Source organism: Tachysurus fulvidraco, chromosome 13, assembly GCF_022655615.1.
Source record: "Tachysurus fulvidraco isolate hzauxx_2018 chromosome 13, HZAU_PFXX_2.0, whole genome shotgun sequence".
NCBI classification, from domain to species: Eukaryota; Metazoa; Chordata; class Actinopteri; order Siluriformes; family Bagridae; genus Tachysurus; species Tachysurus fulvidraco.
Window position 1 is genome coordinate 1,416,898 of NC_062530.1, and position 18,637 is coordinate 1,435,534.

General features: G+C 44.9%; 1 protein-coding gene and 1 long non-coding RNA gene across 3 annotated transcripts in view; one reads left to right on the forward strand and one right to left on the reverse strand.

Annotated features, from left to right (window-relative positions):
• The window catches only part of hipk3b (homeodomain interacting protein kinase 3b), a 36,983-nt gene that overhangs the window by 8,224 nt on the left and 10,122 nt on the right, over positions 1-18,637 (forward strand). For both annotated transcript variants that reach the window (XM_047822272.1, XM_027160286.2), the window contains exons 2-6: positions 187-1,423; positions 12,018-12,141; positions 17,685-17,804; positions 17,938-18,024; positions 18,415-18,599. In XM_047822272.1, coding sequence (XP_047678228.1) covers positions 189-1,423; positions 12,018-12,141; positions 17,685-17,804; positions 17,938-18,024; positions 18,415-18,599 — 1,751 coding nt within the window. In that variant the 5' untranslated portion in view covers positions 187-188. The remainder of the gene's footprint in view (positions 1-186; positions 1,424-12,017; positions 12,142-17,684; positions 17,805-17,937; positions 18,025-18,414; positions 18,600-18,637) is intronic.
• On the reverse strand, positions 11,335-11,603 carry LOC113651516. The gene is made up of 2 exons (XR_007144676.1): positions 11,564-11,603; positions 11,335-11,506 (listed from the first exon to the last, which is right to left on the reverse strand). It is a non-coding gene; the product is annotated as an uncharacterized LOC113651516 (long non-coding RNA).

The window sequence follows — 18,637 nt, forward strand, 5'->3', positions numbered from 1 at the left end:
GAGGTCAGAGGTACCCTGTGTATAAAGCATTGCTTTCATGGTGCCCTGGCCATGTTTATCCCATTGTGAATTTTATGATGCAGAAAATTCATCATGTAAAATGTCTACAATGTGCCACTTAATCATCTATTTAATGATGCGGTGGCTCATATTAATCACTGGTTCTTTTCTTTTTTTTTTTTACAGGTATGGCCTCACAAGTCTCGGTCTACCCACCACATGTTTATCAAACTCAGACAAGTGCCTTTTGCAGTGTGAAGAAACTTAAAGTCGAACCCAACAACTGTGTTTACCATGAGAGGGCTTTCCCACTGACTTTTTTGAATGGTAGAGCTCTTGGCATCGGACAGCCAACGAAATTTGCCCCGACATACAAGACACGGGACTTTGCAGCGGGCAGACACCGTGGGGACTTTCCAGTGCAGACTGTCGCTGTACAAGGGGTACAACGACAACCAACCAGTGCAGCAGCACATCACCAAGACAGAGGTGTCCCTTTACAGGGCAAAGAACCGAAACATCTGGAAAAAGGCAGGAGCAGCAGTGGAGCTACAGGGGCATCTGGAGGGGTCAGGGGTGCGGACAACGGGAGTAGTGGGGGAGGAGGAGTTGCCGGTGGAGGGAACGACGAGTACAAGGAAGTAGACAACTGTAGTTCTAACTTGGCAGACGGTTCCCAGCGATGTGGTTTGAAACGTAAGAGCGAGGAGTTGGAGAACCAGGGAAACGCCATGCAGATAGTAGAGGACCTGTCAATGTTGCCTGCAATGTTGCAAACGAACGTGGGGAACCCGCCAGTCGCGGTCCCGGCAGCCGTAGCAACGGGACCAGTCAAACAAGTAGGTGGAAATGGGAACGGAGATGGTGATTACCAGCTGGTGCAACACGAGGTGATTTGTTCAATGAAGAACACCTACGAGGTGCTGGACTTCCTTGGCCGTGGTACCTTTGGTCAGGTGGTCAAATGCTGGAAACGAGGCACCAGCGAGGTGGTGGCGGTAAAGATCCTGAAAAGTCACCCGTCCTACGCGCGACAAGGCCAGATCGAGGTCGGCATCTTGGCCCGTCTGAGCGGAGAGAATGCGGACGAGCATAACCTGGTGCGGGCTTTCGAGTGCTTCCAGCACCGTAGCCATACCTGCCTTGTGTTCGAGATGCTTGAGCAGAACCTATACGATTTCCTCAAGCAGAACAAATTCAGCCCGCTGCCTCTAAAGGTGATACGGCCCATTCTTCAGCAGGTTGCTACCGCACTGAAGAAATTGAAGGCCATGGGGCTGATCCATGCCGATCTGAAGCCTGAGAACATTATGCTTGTGGATCCTGTTCGACAGCCGTACCGAGTGAAAGTCATAGATTTTGGTTCTGCCAGCCATGTCTCCAAAGCCGTTTGTTCCACGTACCTCCAGTCGCGGTACTACAGGTACGTGTGGAAGGTTAATGCGCAAGTCTTTGAGTTTTGCTCAGGCTGCAATTGTTCAAATGTATTTTGATGATTTTTTTTTTTACAGGTCGTTTTACAATACGATATAATATCAGATTAATATATTTTTTAAATGCGAAGTCTTAAATATTAGATATCGCAGTATAACATGTAAATCTGATATTCTTAGTATCGTTTACAGTAGTAAAACGCACGTTTTTTTTTTTTTTTTTTTTTTTATATATACTGCGTTTGTTTTCTCCTCGATTTCATCAGGTCCAATAACATTTGAGGTTTTCTAAAACTGCTGGCAAGGAAATGTCATCTTCGACAAACATCCTGTCTGTTCAGGAACCACATAGCAGTTGTGTATAACAGTGTTACTGCCAGAAGAAGGAGGGGAGTTGCAGCTCGTTCGTATGGGAAAGGAAGCAGTGTTTCTGAAAACATGCTCCAGCACAATAGCTTTTTTTTTTAATGAAAAAAAAAAACAAAAAACGCAATAACTGTTAGCAGGAAAAAGACGAATTTAATTAAAGCCTCGTAAACAAACTTCAAGATGTCGCGTCGAATTTAAACGACATTCCTTTTAAGCGAGTTCTCATCCGTGTAAATGTTTTGTAAAACTTTTATTTTTCTGTGCAGTTAATGGCTGTCTTTTGATTTGTAAAGGAGAGTGCAAAAGTTTGCACACCCACGAGAGAATGTAGAACAGAATTTTAGTTTGTAGCAACAAAAGATTCAGCGTGATTGTTTTCGCAAATGTTCCTCTAAGACTAAATATAGGAATAACGGTCCAAAGGACATTTCCTTTCTGAATGTCACAGAAATATTTTCTAGGAGCAGTCGCGTCTGGCGTTTCCTTTTATAACCGCCCCGGTCTCTGTCGGGTTGTTTTGGATCCTATCAACCGCAATATTCTCGCTGACAAATTATAACAGCAAGCAGCGATTGGTGGGTCCAAGCACCAAGGTTGCAGCAGCATGGGTTTTACTGCCACATCACAGATTACACATGATTCACATGGCATAAAGTACACCGGAGTCATGCCACACCTCCCGTTTGATCGCTGTGATGTGTTAATTGTTTGTCTAGCTATAGCAACACTGCTTTAGCCTAGAATGTCTTGATGTCATTCTCACCAAATTGTATTTTAATCTCATGAGTCCTTCACAAGTAGCATGTAAAAGTGTCAAGTACCTGTAAAAATGTTCCAAATCCTAACTGGCTGACTTCCTGTTGAGTGGAGATAAAGGGTGTGATTGTGAAAAAGTGTCTTAAAAAGAGCAAGACAAACCCCAGGGCCAAACCCCAGGGCCACAGCCACATCCAAGACCCTGCCAGATCCAGATAGAGGGCAATTCTGATCCGTGTGCCAGGTTTTGTGGGTTTTCAAGCATGCAAAAATAACCAAAGAAAACAAACAATAACAACACAAGTTTATAGACTCGGGCCCTAATTATGCATCGTAAACTTTTTTAATCCATAACCGGGCACCTTTTAGACACAGAAACAAGCCGTGGCAGCTGAGTTTGAGCAACTGGGCTGTTTCTTTCTGGAAGGTAAGAAAAATTAACCTTAGTTACATGTTGCATAATCAAGACTGACCCAGTTAATCTCACGGAGAGCTTCAGTCCTATGAGAATGTTTACATGGAGTCTGCAGTCTGTTTCACAACCCATGTCCTTACTGGAAGCTCTGTCAAGAACACGGCAACTTTGGTTTAATCAGCTTCGATGCGGCGCAAATGTCTTAAATAATATCGAAGACAACTTTACCGTATATTATATATGTGATACTGATCGTAATGATTTTTTATTATATCGCAGTATTATCGATGTGGTTATGCTGACAAATGCTCTTATTTTTAGGAGCATGGAGTGTATTTTCATTGTATTTATCACTTAAGGCATTTGGAAGATATTTACAAACGAGCGGCTTCTTGCTGCCGCTCTTTTAGACCTGTGAGGAAAGCTTCCAGCTTCGAGAACGGCTTCTGACCTCCAGCCGAAAATCTTGGCATGTGACACGGTGGTGACGGTCGGGCTGTGCCTGCTGTTGCTGCTTCTCCAGTGAGAGTAAATACCCAAACATACAGATGGGAAAGGGGGGAGACGAGGAGCCACGGAGAGCCGAGCCACCTAAAATTAGCTGACTGGAGGCTCGCCAGCACAGTTTGACTTCTATAGATGGTGAAGTGCTCTGGCAGTTGGAGCGAAGTGAGTCAGGATAAAATGCATGCTAGAGAGATCGCTTCTTGGTCAAGGTCACAAACCTAAATAGTCAGCTGTTTTTGTTGCTTTTAGAAGGCGGAATACAGATCGCCTGCTCCGAAGGTGTTAGTCAGGGTGAGAGCCTGGTTTGTCATTCAACTTAATGCCAGTTCTTTGAGTTAAACAGGAGCTTTCACATAGTGTGTCTACAACGTTTTATGACTTTCTTTTTTTATAACGACTGCTATTCGTTTTCGCTAATGGAAAAGTCCAGTAGACCCCAATTAAGCTCTTTTAAGAAATAAACACGCCGAGGCTGACGTCAACTTCTGCAGGAATCCTTTGTGTTCTGTCGAAGCTCCTTGTTGGACAAGACTGCTGTGAGGTTCTGCTCAATAATATGCAAAAGACTTTCGTTTTTATTTTAAAAACGAAGGCATACGAACGTATAGTGATGCGTATGCGTGTTTTCTTCTCTTCACTCGTCTAAGCCCCTCCTCTTCGCTCTCGTCTACGTTATTGCCATGCTCTTGTATCGACTCTCGTATGAAAGATGCGCCGACTGACGCCACGTCTTCGTGACATAAAACCCCAGCGTGTGTCCTGGAGAGTTTGCGTGGATATAAACAGGGTTTCACGCTAACGACCAGGGGGAAAAGATCTACAGTGTAATTTGCTTTATTTTGGTGTGAGTAACGGCGCCGGGGGGAGCTGAGGGTTTTGTGGTTTAAAAAGAAAGGGGTGGATGAAAGCAGCTCGGGTTCTTGCTCTCTGTGTACGAGAGAATGCTGTGGGGACATTTCTGAGCGGCTGACGTCATGGTTTTGTTCTGTGATCATAGGCAGGATGAGGCTTATTCCTCCTCTCCCCTTTTCCCCTCCTCGCCTCTCCCCTTTTCCTCTCCTCCTCCCCTGGGTTTTAGAAGAAAAGCTGACGTTCTGGTTCCTCTCATGAGGTTTCAACATCGTCTGTTTCTTTAGGTCTCTCTTGTTTTTGATTCATTTTTCCATCAAATCTGTACAAATGCAAATAAGCACCCTACAACATGGGGTTTCGGTGAAGAACCCTACAACATGGGGTTTCGGTGAAGAACCCTACAACATGGGGTTTCGGTGAAGAACCCTATAACATGGGGTTTCGGTGAAGAACCCTACAACATGGTGGTTCTCTGTCCGAAAGTTCTCCAGGTAGAAGAACAATCATTTAGATATAAAACTGCTTCAGCTTCTTTACACAGTCTTACATTCATCTGACAGACAAATGACAAAAACATATCCCCAATTCTTTGGGTTCTTCTGGTGAACCTCTTTAGGATCTCTTAGAGGTTCTATATGAAGCCCACAAGTCGGTGTTTTCCAAGAGAAAGAGCTCCATGAAGAACACGTTCAGGAAGATAAGAAATCGTTTTCTCTGGATGTCAAACCCAGGCTAGAATTCCAAAAGAAGCACCCACAGTCCTCCTCCTCCTCCTCTTCTTCCTCCGAAGAATTATTAAAATGTGGTTATTTGGGGTTTAGCAGATCTACATGTACACGTAGCTACTGTCGTGGAAAGTGGAGAAGATTATTGAAGACGTTCCTCCGATACACCACGTTAGATTTCCTCATAAACCGACTGTGATGTAGACATGAAATAAACTGTTTTTTTTTATTTTCCTCTAGATCAGTCACACAAATCTCAATTATGAATAATTTTTTCTATATAATTCATTGTTATTGACAAATTATTAGTGTCTAATCTTCTGCTTCAAGGCGGTGTGTTGGATTATTGTTTAAAACTATAATAATGTTGATCTATTGCCGGATTTATTTATAAATTTATTTTAGACCAGCCATTAAAATTGAAATAAAGCAAAAGGCTTTTATGTTGGAAGTGATGTTGAAAAATAAACGTGTATAAAACCTGTAACAAATAAAAACGCTTACATAAGAAAATATTCGAAACTAAGACAAAATACAATATGGCGTAACGGTCAAGACGTGTAACGTTTATATCCGGATACGATGGCGACGTTCTTCGGGGCCAATCGTTCCAGCACAGAAGCTACACCACCTTTATTTTCCTTTAAGGTGAAGAATCCTAATCGGCGCTTGCTCCAGTCTCGCTGTATCATCTATCACAACGTTTCCTTTCATCAAGCGGGATGGGAAGCCGACATGTAGATCCTCCGCTTTGTACTCGACGTTTCTGATGTTCCTCTGCGGTGACGTAGACGTGAGCGGTGGGAGACGAACCAGAATCAGAGACCAGCCACACAGATACCACCTTACTTCCTGCGCGGGTTCAGCAGGATACACCCTGGACGGAGTGCCAGCCCATCACAGGGCACACACACTCTCATTCACTCACACTCACACACTACGGACAATTTTCAAGAGATGCCAATCAACCTACCATGCATGTCTTTGGACCGGGGGAGGGAACCGGAGTACCCGGAGGAAACCCCCGAGGCACAGGGAGAACATGCAAACTCCACACACACAAGGCGGAGGTGGGAATCGAACCCCCAACCCTGGAGGTGTGAGGCGAACGTGCTAAGCACTAAGCCACCGTGCCCCTCGGTTGCAGCATTATTTCTTACTGAAATAAGGCAAGATGAAGTTCTGCAGAACTCTCAAGGCTTCGTGCATCCAGCACGAGTTAAGCCAGTGTAGAGAACCAAAATGCTGAGCATAGCGCTGGCACGCTAAAGAGACTAAAATGAGCACAGGCAAGTTGCCCAGGATGTCAGAAGTGCCCTTTATCACAGGACACTAATCTGGTGTACGACCGAGCATACGGAGAAAAGATGAATTACCGAACTCTCATTTAAAACAGAAATGACTTCATTACCAAGCTTAAAGATCATTTCTGAGCTCAGTTCCTCTAAAAGCTCTCCTGAAGATCGTCATCGCGAAGCCGCTTTATTTATCGCGCTTTCTCTCTTTTCTGCTCTTACGTTCCAGGAGGAAAAATATGACCAGGAGAGTCATTTCTTCAGACTCAGCTGAGGGAATTAATCTTTAAGTTCTCTGCTGCTTTGCATGCATCAGATACACAGATGAAACTACACAGCATTACATTTCCTTCACACACAGCTGCTTTCAGCGTCGCTGCACAGAGATGAACATGTAGCACGATGCACAGCTGATTCGAAGCTTCGGTGATTTGATTAAGATTTGAGCTTAAACCTAGAATTAAATCCTAAAATGCAGAAGCTCGGATCGGATCGGCAGCACGTCACGTGTCTGCGTCGCATGGTCATGTGATCACGCTCCGTTCACAATGGGGTGTCTGTACTTGTGTTTATTTCAGTTAGAGCTCGAGAGGAAATGACCCCAGAACCCCGTCTACATTTATACAATATAAATACTGACCAGGTCTCACTAATACACACGGTAGAGCAGCGGGTCAGTGTTTTGGCGTCTCTACAAGCGTGAAGAAGATTCATAGCTTTTGTGGACGTGTGAGGCGCTGAAGTCGGACGTGAGTCCCGTTGGACGCTTTGTCTCGGATCAGAGGGACGTTAGAACAAAGTGTCTTCTCAGATCTCTGTCTGAGAATATCAGTGATCTGTTGTTAGTCATGCTTAGTCACAGGTTAGAGAGTGAGAGAGAGTGAGAGAAAGAAAGAAAAAATAAAGAAAGTAAAAGAGAGCGAGAGAGAAATAAAGAAAGAAAAAGAGAGAGTGAGAGAAAGAAATAAAGAAAGAAAAAGAGAGAGCGAGAGAGAAATAAAGAAAGAAAAAGAGAGAGCGAGAGAAAGGAAAGAAAGAAAGAGAAAGAAAGAATAGACAAATGGTGGAGTTCCTCAGTAAGCACTGGACATGAGCTACATTAACGTCTCCGTCTGGCTTTAACATGGTGTAATATTAAACCTCTGCAGCTCCGTGACTCCTCAGCTGTTTTTACCATGATGATGATGATGATGATGATGAGAAAGTGATCTCCTTAATGCACAGATACACGTGGCTCCATGGGGTAAGGGGCGACTCCACGTGTCAGCCGAGACATTTATCATCTCCACGTGTGTTTTAAAAGGCTAAAAGAAATGAATTCAACAAGAACTGAGAGAAAAGGGTGGAATTTAAACCCTGTGTGAATGTTGAAGATCTTTCTGACAGAAAAGCCACCGGCCAATTGGTGATCTGTGCTATTTATAGCCCCGCCCACTCGCGGAGGACCTAATTTGAGGACGTGTTCCTGTAGTTCGGCTCACATGGCAATGGAAACCTTGACCAGCTGTTGGATACTGGATTTGATACCACATGGAAGACGGCTATATGATGCCTTGCAAAAGTATTCACACCCACTGAACCGTGTCACACGTTACAACCACGAACGAAAATGGATTTTATGTGATAGACCAACACGAAGTGGAAGGGAAATGATAAACGGTGTGGCGTGCGTTTGTATTCAGCCCCACTGTAGTCAATACTTTGTAGAACCACCTTTCTATAGCTGCAATCATAGCTGCAAGACCTTTGGGGTTCGTCTCTACCAGCTTTGCACATCTAAAGAGTGAAATGTTTTGTCCATTCTTCTTCGCAAAATAGCCGAAGCTCGGTCAGATTGGATGGCGAGCGTCTGTGAAATTGGATTTAGGTCTGGACTTTGACTGGGCCAGGGGTCGGCAACCCGAGGCTCCGGAGCCGCAAGTGGCTCTTTCATCCCTCTGCTGCGGCTCCCTGTAGATTTGGAAAATAAAAATTTAATTTAAATTGATTTTATTTTAGTTAGTTAGTTAGTTTAAAAAAAGTAATTCTAAATTCTAATATCATGATGCTATTGTAACATTAAAATAAACCGTGTTTAGTTTTTTTGTCGCTCAAAATATGCGTCATAACCGCCGACTTGTGAAATCCGACACAGAAGCAGACGCATTTTTGGTTTGCTGCAGCCGGCAACTTAAAATTTTGATGTCATGCAGGGCTGTCAGGTGTCACGCATTGAGAGTGATAGTCACGCATTTCGGTCTTTTCTCCCGCTCTCCCACCACACATCGTATTTCTTACGCAGAAAAACTTATTGACTATTTATCATTTATTTAATATTCTGCAGCACCCAAAATGTATCAGTCCGCACCGCTGTCTCTATGGAACCGCGCAGGAATTAAGCGCGTCTCCCCTGGAGTTATTAGTCAAGCCTGACACTTATCAGCCAATCAAAAAAGAGGCTACACAACAGCCAATCAGAAAATAGCACTATCTGGGAAAGATTTAACCCAACAACCAATGAAAAAAATTGGGGTTGCGGGGGGTTTTTGGAGATGTCACGCTTGCCTGTCTTCAAAACTTGAGAGCCGAAGAGGACTCAATTAGACATTGAACATTTTATTTGAACGTAACCTTCGACCCGGCGTCTTTTACTTAAGGTTAGTTCAAACTGTTCAAAATATTTTTGTTTGCCTGCAGAAATAAAATTGTGTTTACTCGGTAGCAGTTAATTGATTTCATAAATGAACACATTACAGTTTTTTCTATACTTTCCATAAAGGTAAAAAACGATATATGCAGCGCTCTTCATTTTAGACGTCAAATGGGTTTTGTGGCTCGCTGTGGTATTTTTTCTGTGGGAAACGGGTCATAATGGCTCTTTGAGTGTTTAAGGTTGCCGACCCCTGGACTGTGCCGTTCTAACACCTGAATATGCTTTGATCTAAACCACTCCATTGTAGCTCTGGCTGTATGTTTAGGGTCATTGTCTTGCTGGGACTTGAAGCTCTGCCCCAGTCTCAAGTCTTTTGCAGACTCTTAACAGGTTTTCATCTAAGATTGCCCTGTATTTGGCTCCATCCATCTTCCCATCGACTCTGACCAGCTTCCCTGTCCCTGCTGAAGTAAAGCATCCCCACAACATGATGCTGCCACCACCATGTTTCACCACCATGGTGTGTTCAGGGTGATGTGCAGTGTTGGGTTTCCACCACACATAACGTTTTGAATTTTGGACTCATCTGACCAGAGCACCTTCTTCCACATGCTTGCTGTGTCCCCACACGACTTGTCGCAAACTGCAAACGGGATTTCTTATGGTTTTCTTTCAACAATGGCTTTCTTCTCACCACTCTTCCATAAAGACCAGATTTGTGGAGTGAACTAATTAATAGTTCTCCCACCTGAGATGTGGATCTCTGCAGCTCCTCCAGAGTTACCATGGGCCTCTTGGCTGCTTCTCTGATTAATGCTCTCCTTGCACGTCCTGCCGGTTAAGGTGGACGTCCATGTCTTGGTAGGCTTGCGGTCGTGCCGTACTGTTTCCAATACCAGATGATGGATCGTACATCATGCTCCATGAGATGTTCAAGGCTTGGGATATTCATTTATAACCATAACCATGCTTTAAACTTTATCCCTAACCTGTCTGGTGTGTTTTTTTTTTGGTCTTCACGGTGCTGTTTGTTCACTAATGTTCTCTAACACACTTCTGAGGGCTTCACAGAACAGCTGTATTTATACTGAGATTATATTACACACAGGTGACTCTATTTACTCATTAGGTGGCTTCTGAAGGCAGTCGGTTTCACTGGGTGTTAGTTACAGTAGGGGTATCAGAGTAAAGGGGGATGAATACAAATGCACACCACACTTTTTAGTTATTTATTTGTAAAATGTATCTGTCGACACACACACACGCACGGAGCAAACATTACGACGTACGATTTTAGGCTAAATCGGCTCAAATCTCCATTTTTAACCGACACGCCTGGAAGCCCCGCCCCCTTTTTTTATTATTTTGTGTTCGTAATCTTCGTGACCGTTTTCTCGTCTCCACCATTTTGTCTCGTTTATTTCTTTAAAAGTTGTCAGAAATGGAAATAGAATGTTTTGACTTCACTAACGTGGAATAAAACGTCACTGAATATTCGACGTAGTTAATGTTCAATATTTAAATATATGCATATTTTACGTTAACGTTTTTATCTCTGTTTATTTAGGAGGCCATTGATGACATTTTTTACCAAGGACATAAAGAGATTAGACATTTCCTGCAGTGAAATATCGAATTCAATACTTTACTAATCATCTGGATTAAAGTGGTGGTTATAAAATAATAAACAACAACAACCGCGACGCTGTGTTTTTACCAGCTAGGCATTCTTCCTGTTGATGGGTTGTCAGGTGTGGAGCGGTGAATGAACGCTAGCGTGGATGTGCTCGGAGGCAGAGTCACGGCATACAGGGTTTCATCTTTTGTGTACACGCCGTAGGAGGCTCGCAGGCACTCACGCTGACAGCAGTAACGAGACACCGCTGTAACCCGAGTAACACCAAGCTGTCAGTTTGGGTTGCACTAACGAGCTCAGAGTGGAGCTGCATCACCCTCAACCTCACGTGGCGTGACCACATCACTCCCATCATCAGGATCATCTAAAACCTTCCAGATGTTAACTGACCCCAAGACGCTGCATCGACACTCTCCATTTCAGAATATGGAAAAAAAATTAGAATAAGAAACTCCACCTGAAAGCTGGTTGTGATTATACAGGAGCTCTGAAACACTGAGCATGTCAAACAGATACTCGTTTGTGGGCGGAGCCACTTTCACAAACTGCAGATCAGTATATGTTTATCATGTGTTCTTTTAGCAGTGTCTTGTCCCAAACTCTCACCTGGTCTTTCTCCCTGTCCCTGTCCCAGACCTGTTCCAGTCCCTGTCCCTGTCCCAGACTTGTTCCATTCCCTGTCCCAGACCTGTTCCAGTTTTTGTCCCTGTCCCAGTCCCTGTTCCAGTCCCTGTCCCAGACCAGTTCCAGTCCCTGTCCCAGACTTGTTCCATTCCCTGTCCCAGACCTGTTCCAGTTTTTGTCCCTGTTCCAGTCCCTGTTCCAGACCTGTTCCAGTCCCTGTCCCAGACCTGTTCCTTTTTTGTCCCAGACCCTGTTCCAGTCCCTGTCCCAGACCTGTTCCTTTTTTGTCCCAGACCCTGTTCCAGTCCCTGTCCCAGACCTGTTCCAGTCCCTGTCCCAGACCTGCTCCAGTTTTTGTCCCTGTCCCAGACCTGCTTTAGTTTTTGTCCCTTTCCCTGTCCCAGTCCTGTTCCGGTTTTTGTCCCTGTCCCAGACCTGCTCCAGTTTTTGTCCATGTCCCAGTTTTTGTCCCTGTCCCAGTCCTGTCCCAGTTTTTGTCCCTGTCCCTGTCCCAGACCTTTTTGTCCCAGTCCCTGATCTTGTCTTTCTCTGTCCCTTCCATGCACTTTAGACATTTCCCTTGCAGTCTTAAAGGATTGTCTTTATTTGCATTTATTTCACACCAATCATCACCGTGATCTCCAGGCTGTGTTTAGATGTTAGGAGCGAGGGTGTTTGTGTATTTACCCCCTGCATTTTATTAAGAATATATTTACTCTTGGGATTGATCTGAGCCTCTAATTGTGTTGTGATGTGTTGTTTGTGTGTCTCAGGGCTCCGGAGATCATCCTGGGCCTGCCGTTTTGTGAAGCCATAGACATGTGGTCACTGGGCTGTGTGATAGCCGAGCTGTTCCTGGGCTGGCCCTTGTACCCTGGGGCTCTGGAGTACGACCAGGTAATAACCACGACGATGATAATAATGACGTCTACATAATAGTCGTGTTGCCTTCTTCAGCAGCAACAGCTTATGGTTTTTATAGCAACATTGTTTTTTTGTCTTATTAACCTGCAGACAGAAGAAAGTGCAGTTTAGAGCTGCTATAACAAGTGAGAACAGGAACTAACTTTTATTTCACAGATGATCCACAATATTAAATGAGATTATGGTCATTAACAAGTAGAAATGAGTGGTGGTTTAAGAGACACTCGATGAGACACTTTGCGATGGTGTTTAAGTGAATCCGACACGTTGGGCGACGTCAATGTAAACCAGCTCCGTTGTGGTTAAATCTGACCGTGCAAATTTTAAACCTCGAGTAAACAGTATAAAATATTGTAAAGGGATCGCAGTAGCTGAGGGTCAGTGGGTGTGAACTGTGCTGATCTCCGAGTCCCCACGTGTCTGTGTGCCTTCTGCACTACGCCATTTGTTATTCATCCAGCTATGGCATGTTCTCTCTGTACAAACAGTCCTGTTTGTACTCACTACAAACACTCACTCTCTCTCTCCCTCTCTCTCTTTCTGCCTTCTCACTCTCTCTCTCCCTCTCTCTCTTTCTGCCTTCTCTCTCTCTCTCTCTCTCTCTCTCTCTCTTTCTGCCTTCTCTCTCTCTCTCTCTCTCTCTCTCTCTTTCTGCCTTCTCACTCTCTCTCTCTCCCTCTCTCTCTCTCTCTCTGCCTTCTATCTCTCTCTTTCTTTCTGCCTTCTCTCTCTCTCTGTCTCTCTCATTCTCTCCGCCTTCTCTCTCTCTCTCTCTCTCTCTCTCTCTTTCTGCCTTCTCTCTCTCTTTCTTTCTCTTTCTGCCCTCTATCTCTCTCTCTATCTCTCTCACACACACACACACACACACACACACACACACACACACACACACACACACACTGTGTGTGTGTGTTTGGGACAGTGTGTATGCCACACTTACAGTGTTCCCAAGCTCCGCCCCTCATGTCGCCAGAAACCCTTGGAGACGCTACAGTAAAGTGTGTGTGTGTGTGTGTGCACGTGTGTGTGTGTGTGTGTGTACGTACATGTGTGTGTGTGTGTGTGTGTGTGTGGGACAGGCAGCAACAGGCCCAGATTAGAACAGTTTCTGGGGAAGGCTCTCAGGAAGAGAAGCTGTGAGTATTTAAACGTGTGATGGATCTCCCTCTGTGCTGCTGTGAGCTTTCAGCCCCATTATACTCTAAAGCCCTCCTTAAGCCCACTGCATAAACACACAGGTATTTTTACAACCAGGCGTCAGATTCACTTCACCCTCCTGTTGTCCTGCTGCACCAGATTACTGAAGGAAATGTAAATAGGCTGGTGACCGGGACTGGGGACTTAGTCAGAGGTTTATGTCTTATGTCTTCATATTGATGCATTTCTCGGTATTTGGTGTTCTGTAGTTTTTAAACAGTCTGTTAATGTTATATTTCTCATCAAGGTACGATGTTCACTCGCTAGTTCTGCTAATAAACACAACACCGACAGTTTGTTAGTTTGGATATAGTCGTGGTCGTTACTATAGAAACGGTAACGTCGAGCAACAAGCACGTTAATAACCGTAAAATAAAAGCCAGAGCCAATCAGGTTTGCGAACACAGCCACGCTAAGGCACACGAATTAATATCGAACCGTCTTCTGTGTGAGAACATGAAGGTGTTTTAAATAAATGCTGCGATGTTGTTTTCAGTGATTTCCATAAATTTAATATCTGTCCTTTAGTCAAACAGTTTCTCTGGTGACTTCACACCCTGACGTCCGACTGCAGGGAATAAAGGACTTGGTATTGTCTCCGTTTACTAGATTCCACGTTTAGGGAAATTTTCCTCCAACGTTTTATGTGCGTTTCCCCTTTTAATGTTGTTTAGAGTGGTGTTATATTTAGAACTGACACACACACACACACACACACACACACACACACACAATGATTTATGTGTGAAGTCTGATCTCAGTAATGGGGCCCCGTGACTCGTGTGTCTGTGTGAGAATGAAGAGCGTTCACTTCTTGTTCTTTTCTCATTCTGGTGAATGTGGACATTAAAGTTAAAATGTTGAGTTCTGTGTCGAGTCGGTTGAGTTTTCTGCACCCAGTAACTCAGTATTTACCCCAAAACTCCTCCAAACCCCCCCTGTATGTTCACGCTCTTTCCTCACAGAGGGGTCGGGTTCCTCCGCACGCAGCAGAAAGTATTAATAGCCGAACTTTTGGCCTTTCTGCATCTCGGTGTGCAGCGTTTTCCAGTCGCAGCTGTTGGAGCTCAGTAACTCTGTGCTCAGTAACTCTGTGCTCAGTAACTCAGCGCTCAGTAACTCTGTGCTCAGTAACTCTGTGCTCAGTAACTCAGCGCTCAGTAACTCTGTGCTCAGTAACTCTGTGCTCAGTAACTCAGTAACTCTGTGCTCAGTAACTCAGCGCTCAGTAACTCAGTAACTCTGTACTCAGTAACTCAGCACTCAGTAACTCTGTGCTCAGTAACTCAGTGCTCAGTAACTCAGTGCTCAGTAACTCTGTGCTCAGTAACTCAGCCCTCAGTAACTCAGCCCTCAGTAACTCAGCACTCAGTAACTCAGCACTCAGTAACTCTGTGCTCAGTAACTCAGTAACTCAGCCCTCAGTAACTCAGCGCTCAGTAACTCTGTGCTCAGTAACTCTGTGCTCAGTAACTCAGCCCTCAGTAACTCAGCACTCAGTAACTCAGCGCTCAGTAACTCTGTGCTCAGTAACTCTGTGCTCAGTAACTCAGCCCTCAGTAACTCAGCGCTCAGTAACTCTGTGCTCAGTAACTCTGTGCTCAGTAACTCAGCCCTCAGTAACTCAGCACTCAGTAACTCAGCACTCAGTAACTCTGTGCTCAGTAACTCTGTGCTCAGTAACTCAGCCCTCAGTAACTCAGCACTCAGTAACTCAGCCCTCAGTAACTCTGTGCTCAGTAACTCTGTGCTCAGTAACTCAGCCCTCAGTAACTCAGCACTCAGTAACTCAGCACTCAGTAACTCAGCACTCAGTAACTCTGTGCTCAGTAACTCAGCGCTCAGTAACTCAGTGCTCAGTAACTCTGTGCTCAGTAACTCAGCACTCAGTAACTCAGCCCTCAGTAACTCAGCACTCAGTAACTCAGCACTCAGTAACTCTGTGCTCAGTAACTCAGCACTCAGTAACTCAGCCCTCAGTAACTCAGCGCTCAGTAACTCTGTGCTCAGTAACTCTGTGCTCAGTAACTCAGCCCTCAGTAACTCAGCACTCAGTAACTCAGCACTCAGTAACTCTGTGCTCAGTAACTCAGCGCTCAGTAACTCTGTGCTCAGTAACTCTGTGCTCAGTAACTCAGCACTCAGTAACTCAGCGCTCAGTAACCCAGCCCTCAGTAACTCAGCCCTCAGTAACTCAGCCCTCAGTAACTCTGTGCTCAGTAACTCTGTGCTCAGTAACTCAGCCCTCAGTAACTCTGTGCTCAGTAACTCAGCCCTCAGTAACTCTGTGCTCAGTAACTCAGTGCTCAGTAACTCAGCGCTCAGTAACTCTGTGCTCAGTAACTCAGCCCTCAGTAACTCTGTGCTCAGTAACTCAGCACTCAGTAACTCTGTGCTCAGTAACTCAGCCCTCAGTAACTCTGTGCTCAGTAACTCAGCGCTCAGTAACTCAGCGCTCAGTAACTCTGTGCTCAGTAACTCAGCCCTCAGTAACTCTGTGCTCAGTAACTCAGCCCTCAGTAACTCTGTGCTCAGTAACTCAGCACTCAGTAACTCTGTGCTCAGTAACTCAGCACTCAGTAACTCTGTGCTCAGTAACTCAGCGCTCAGTAACTCAGCCCTCAGTAACTCTGTGCTCAGTAACTCAGCACTCAGTAACTCAGCGCTCAGTAACTCAGTGCTCAGTAACTCTGTGCTCAGTAACTCTGTGCTCAGTAACTCAGCGCTCAGTAACTCAGCGCTCAGTAACTCAGCGCTCAGTAACCCAGCGCTCAGTAACCCAGCGCTCAGTAACTCAGCCCTTAGTAACTCAGCCCTCAGTAACTCTGTGCTCAGTAACTCTGTGCTCAGTAACTCAGCCCTCAGTAACTCTGTGCTCAGTAACTCTGTGCTCAGTAACTCAGCCCTCAGTAACTCTGTGCTCAGTAACTCAGCCCTCGGTAACTCTGTGCTCAGTAAATCAGCACTCCCAGTGTGTGTGTGTGTTTGTGTGTTTGTGTGTGTGTGTGTGTGTGTGTGTGTGTGTGTGTGTGTGTGTGTGTGTTTGGTGTGAGAGTGTTTACTGAAGCCGCTTTTCCCGTCACTCCTCATGCAGGCTCGGACCTGCCGCAGGTTTAAACACTGCTCAGAGCCACAGATATTACACTAGAGCTCTGTTACATGCAGAGGGTTCATGTTTACACTGAAAAAGAAAAGGTTCTTTGTTTGTTTGTTTGTTTGTGCCCCCCTCCCCCTCCTCCACCTACTCCTAAAGTATTCCACTTTCTCTCCAGCTTGCTGATGTAAATGTTGGGAATGCTGATGATTACACTTCCTCATCTGTCCTTGTTGGCTTCCAACCCAAACATTTCATGCCGGGACCTTGTGTTCACTTCCCATCTAATCCACCTCGTCTGATTCCGGGCAGAGACACAATGTGGATCAAATCCCCTTTTTACTTTACATGATTCTAAATGATCACATTCACATTCCAAGAGCCGTGTGTGTCTGTCTGTGTGTGTCTGTGTGTCTGTCTGTGTGTCTGTCTGTGTGTCTGTCTGTGTGTCTGTCTGTGTGTCTGTCTGTGTGTCTGTGTGTGTGTCTGTGTGTGTGTCTGTGTGTGTGTCTGTGTGTGTGTCTGTGTGTGTGTGTGTGTGTGTGTGTGTGTGTGTGTGTGTGTGTCTAAAGACGTCATGTTTTGGAAATTCCATCCATTTTGTTTGGCATGCGTCACGATTCTGCACGGGGCAGAGCTCAAAGGTTAAAGGTCATGTGACTACAAGTCCTGAAAACCCAAAAAGTGTGTAGAGAGAGAGAGAGAGAGAGAGAGTGTGTGTGTGTTTGAGTGAGAGAGAGACACAGAGAGAGAGAGAGAGAGAGAGAGAGAGAGAGAGAGAGAGAGAGAGAGACAGAGAGCACGAGAGAGACAGAGAGCGTGAGAAAGACAGAGAGAGAGAGAGAGAGAGAGACAGAGAGAGAGAGAGAGAGAGATAAGGAGCTCTGCTGTCACACTGGGTGTCTAATGGATGTTCCTCTTTACACTGGTGTGACTGACGTCAGGACTGCAATAAGAAGACAAAAAGAATGAATGTATTAAAGAAAGAAGAAGGGAAGATATTTGTTATTTGTGAGAGAGAGAGAGAGAGAGAGAGAGAGAGAGAGAGAGAGATTACTTCTTTATTTCGATTTATTTGGCTTTATTTTTCAGTGAAATTGTTCATCATAGAAGAAAGAAAAGATGTTTTTAAATTATTGTGCAGCTTGACATGTGACACAGCTTCTCTCTCTCTCTCTCTCTCTCTCTCTCTCTCTCTCTCTCTCTCTCTCTCTCTCTCTCTCAGATCCGCTACATCTCCCAGACACAGGGTTTACCTGGAGAGAACCTGCTGAATCTGGGGACCAAGACATCCCGCTTCTTCTGCAGAGAGTCCGACTCCCCGTACGCTGCATGGAGACTAAAGGTGACACACACACACACACACACACACACACACACACACACACACACACACACACACACACACACACACACACACAGTATAAAGACCTTTACTGTTATTTGTACTATTTATAAACTTTTATTTTTGTTTGTAGTCTACAGAAGAACACGAGGCAGAAACTGGGATGAAATCGAAGGAAGCCAGAAAGTATATTTTCAGCTGTTTGGATGATGTTGTGCATGTATGTAACACACACACACACACACACACACACACACACACAAACTCACTGCTAAATACCCAGCTATGTATACACATTAACTCCGCCCTCAAAGGTCCTCTTACTCATTCTAATAAAGATAATACTGATATGAATGTTGCCATGACAACAACAATTCCGCTAATAAATCCTACCATCAGTTGAAGCATCAGTCTTTTTAAAATTATTTGACATCACAAACCAAGCTCATGTTTAGCTCCGCCTACATTTTAGATGAAGACTCATCCTGACAAATTTGTAATGATGATTGACAGCTGTGATGTTTTCAAGTCTTCCATATTAACCTTGGAAGCTCCGCCCCCCCGTCCTCGGTTTCACGCTGTTCATCTCTGGTGTGTGTCGCTGTCACAGGTCAATTTAGTGCTGAATCTGGAAGGCAGCGACTTGTTGGCCGAGAAGGTGGATCGTGGAGAGTTTGTGCTCTTGCTAAAGAAGATGTTATGGATCGATGCGGAGAAAAGAATCGTCCCCGGCGAAGTCCTCAACCATCCCTTTGTCACCATGCAGCACCTGCTGGAGTTTCCACACAGCAATCAGTGAGCATGCGTTTAGATGAAAAGCTCGAGTCTTTAAC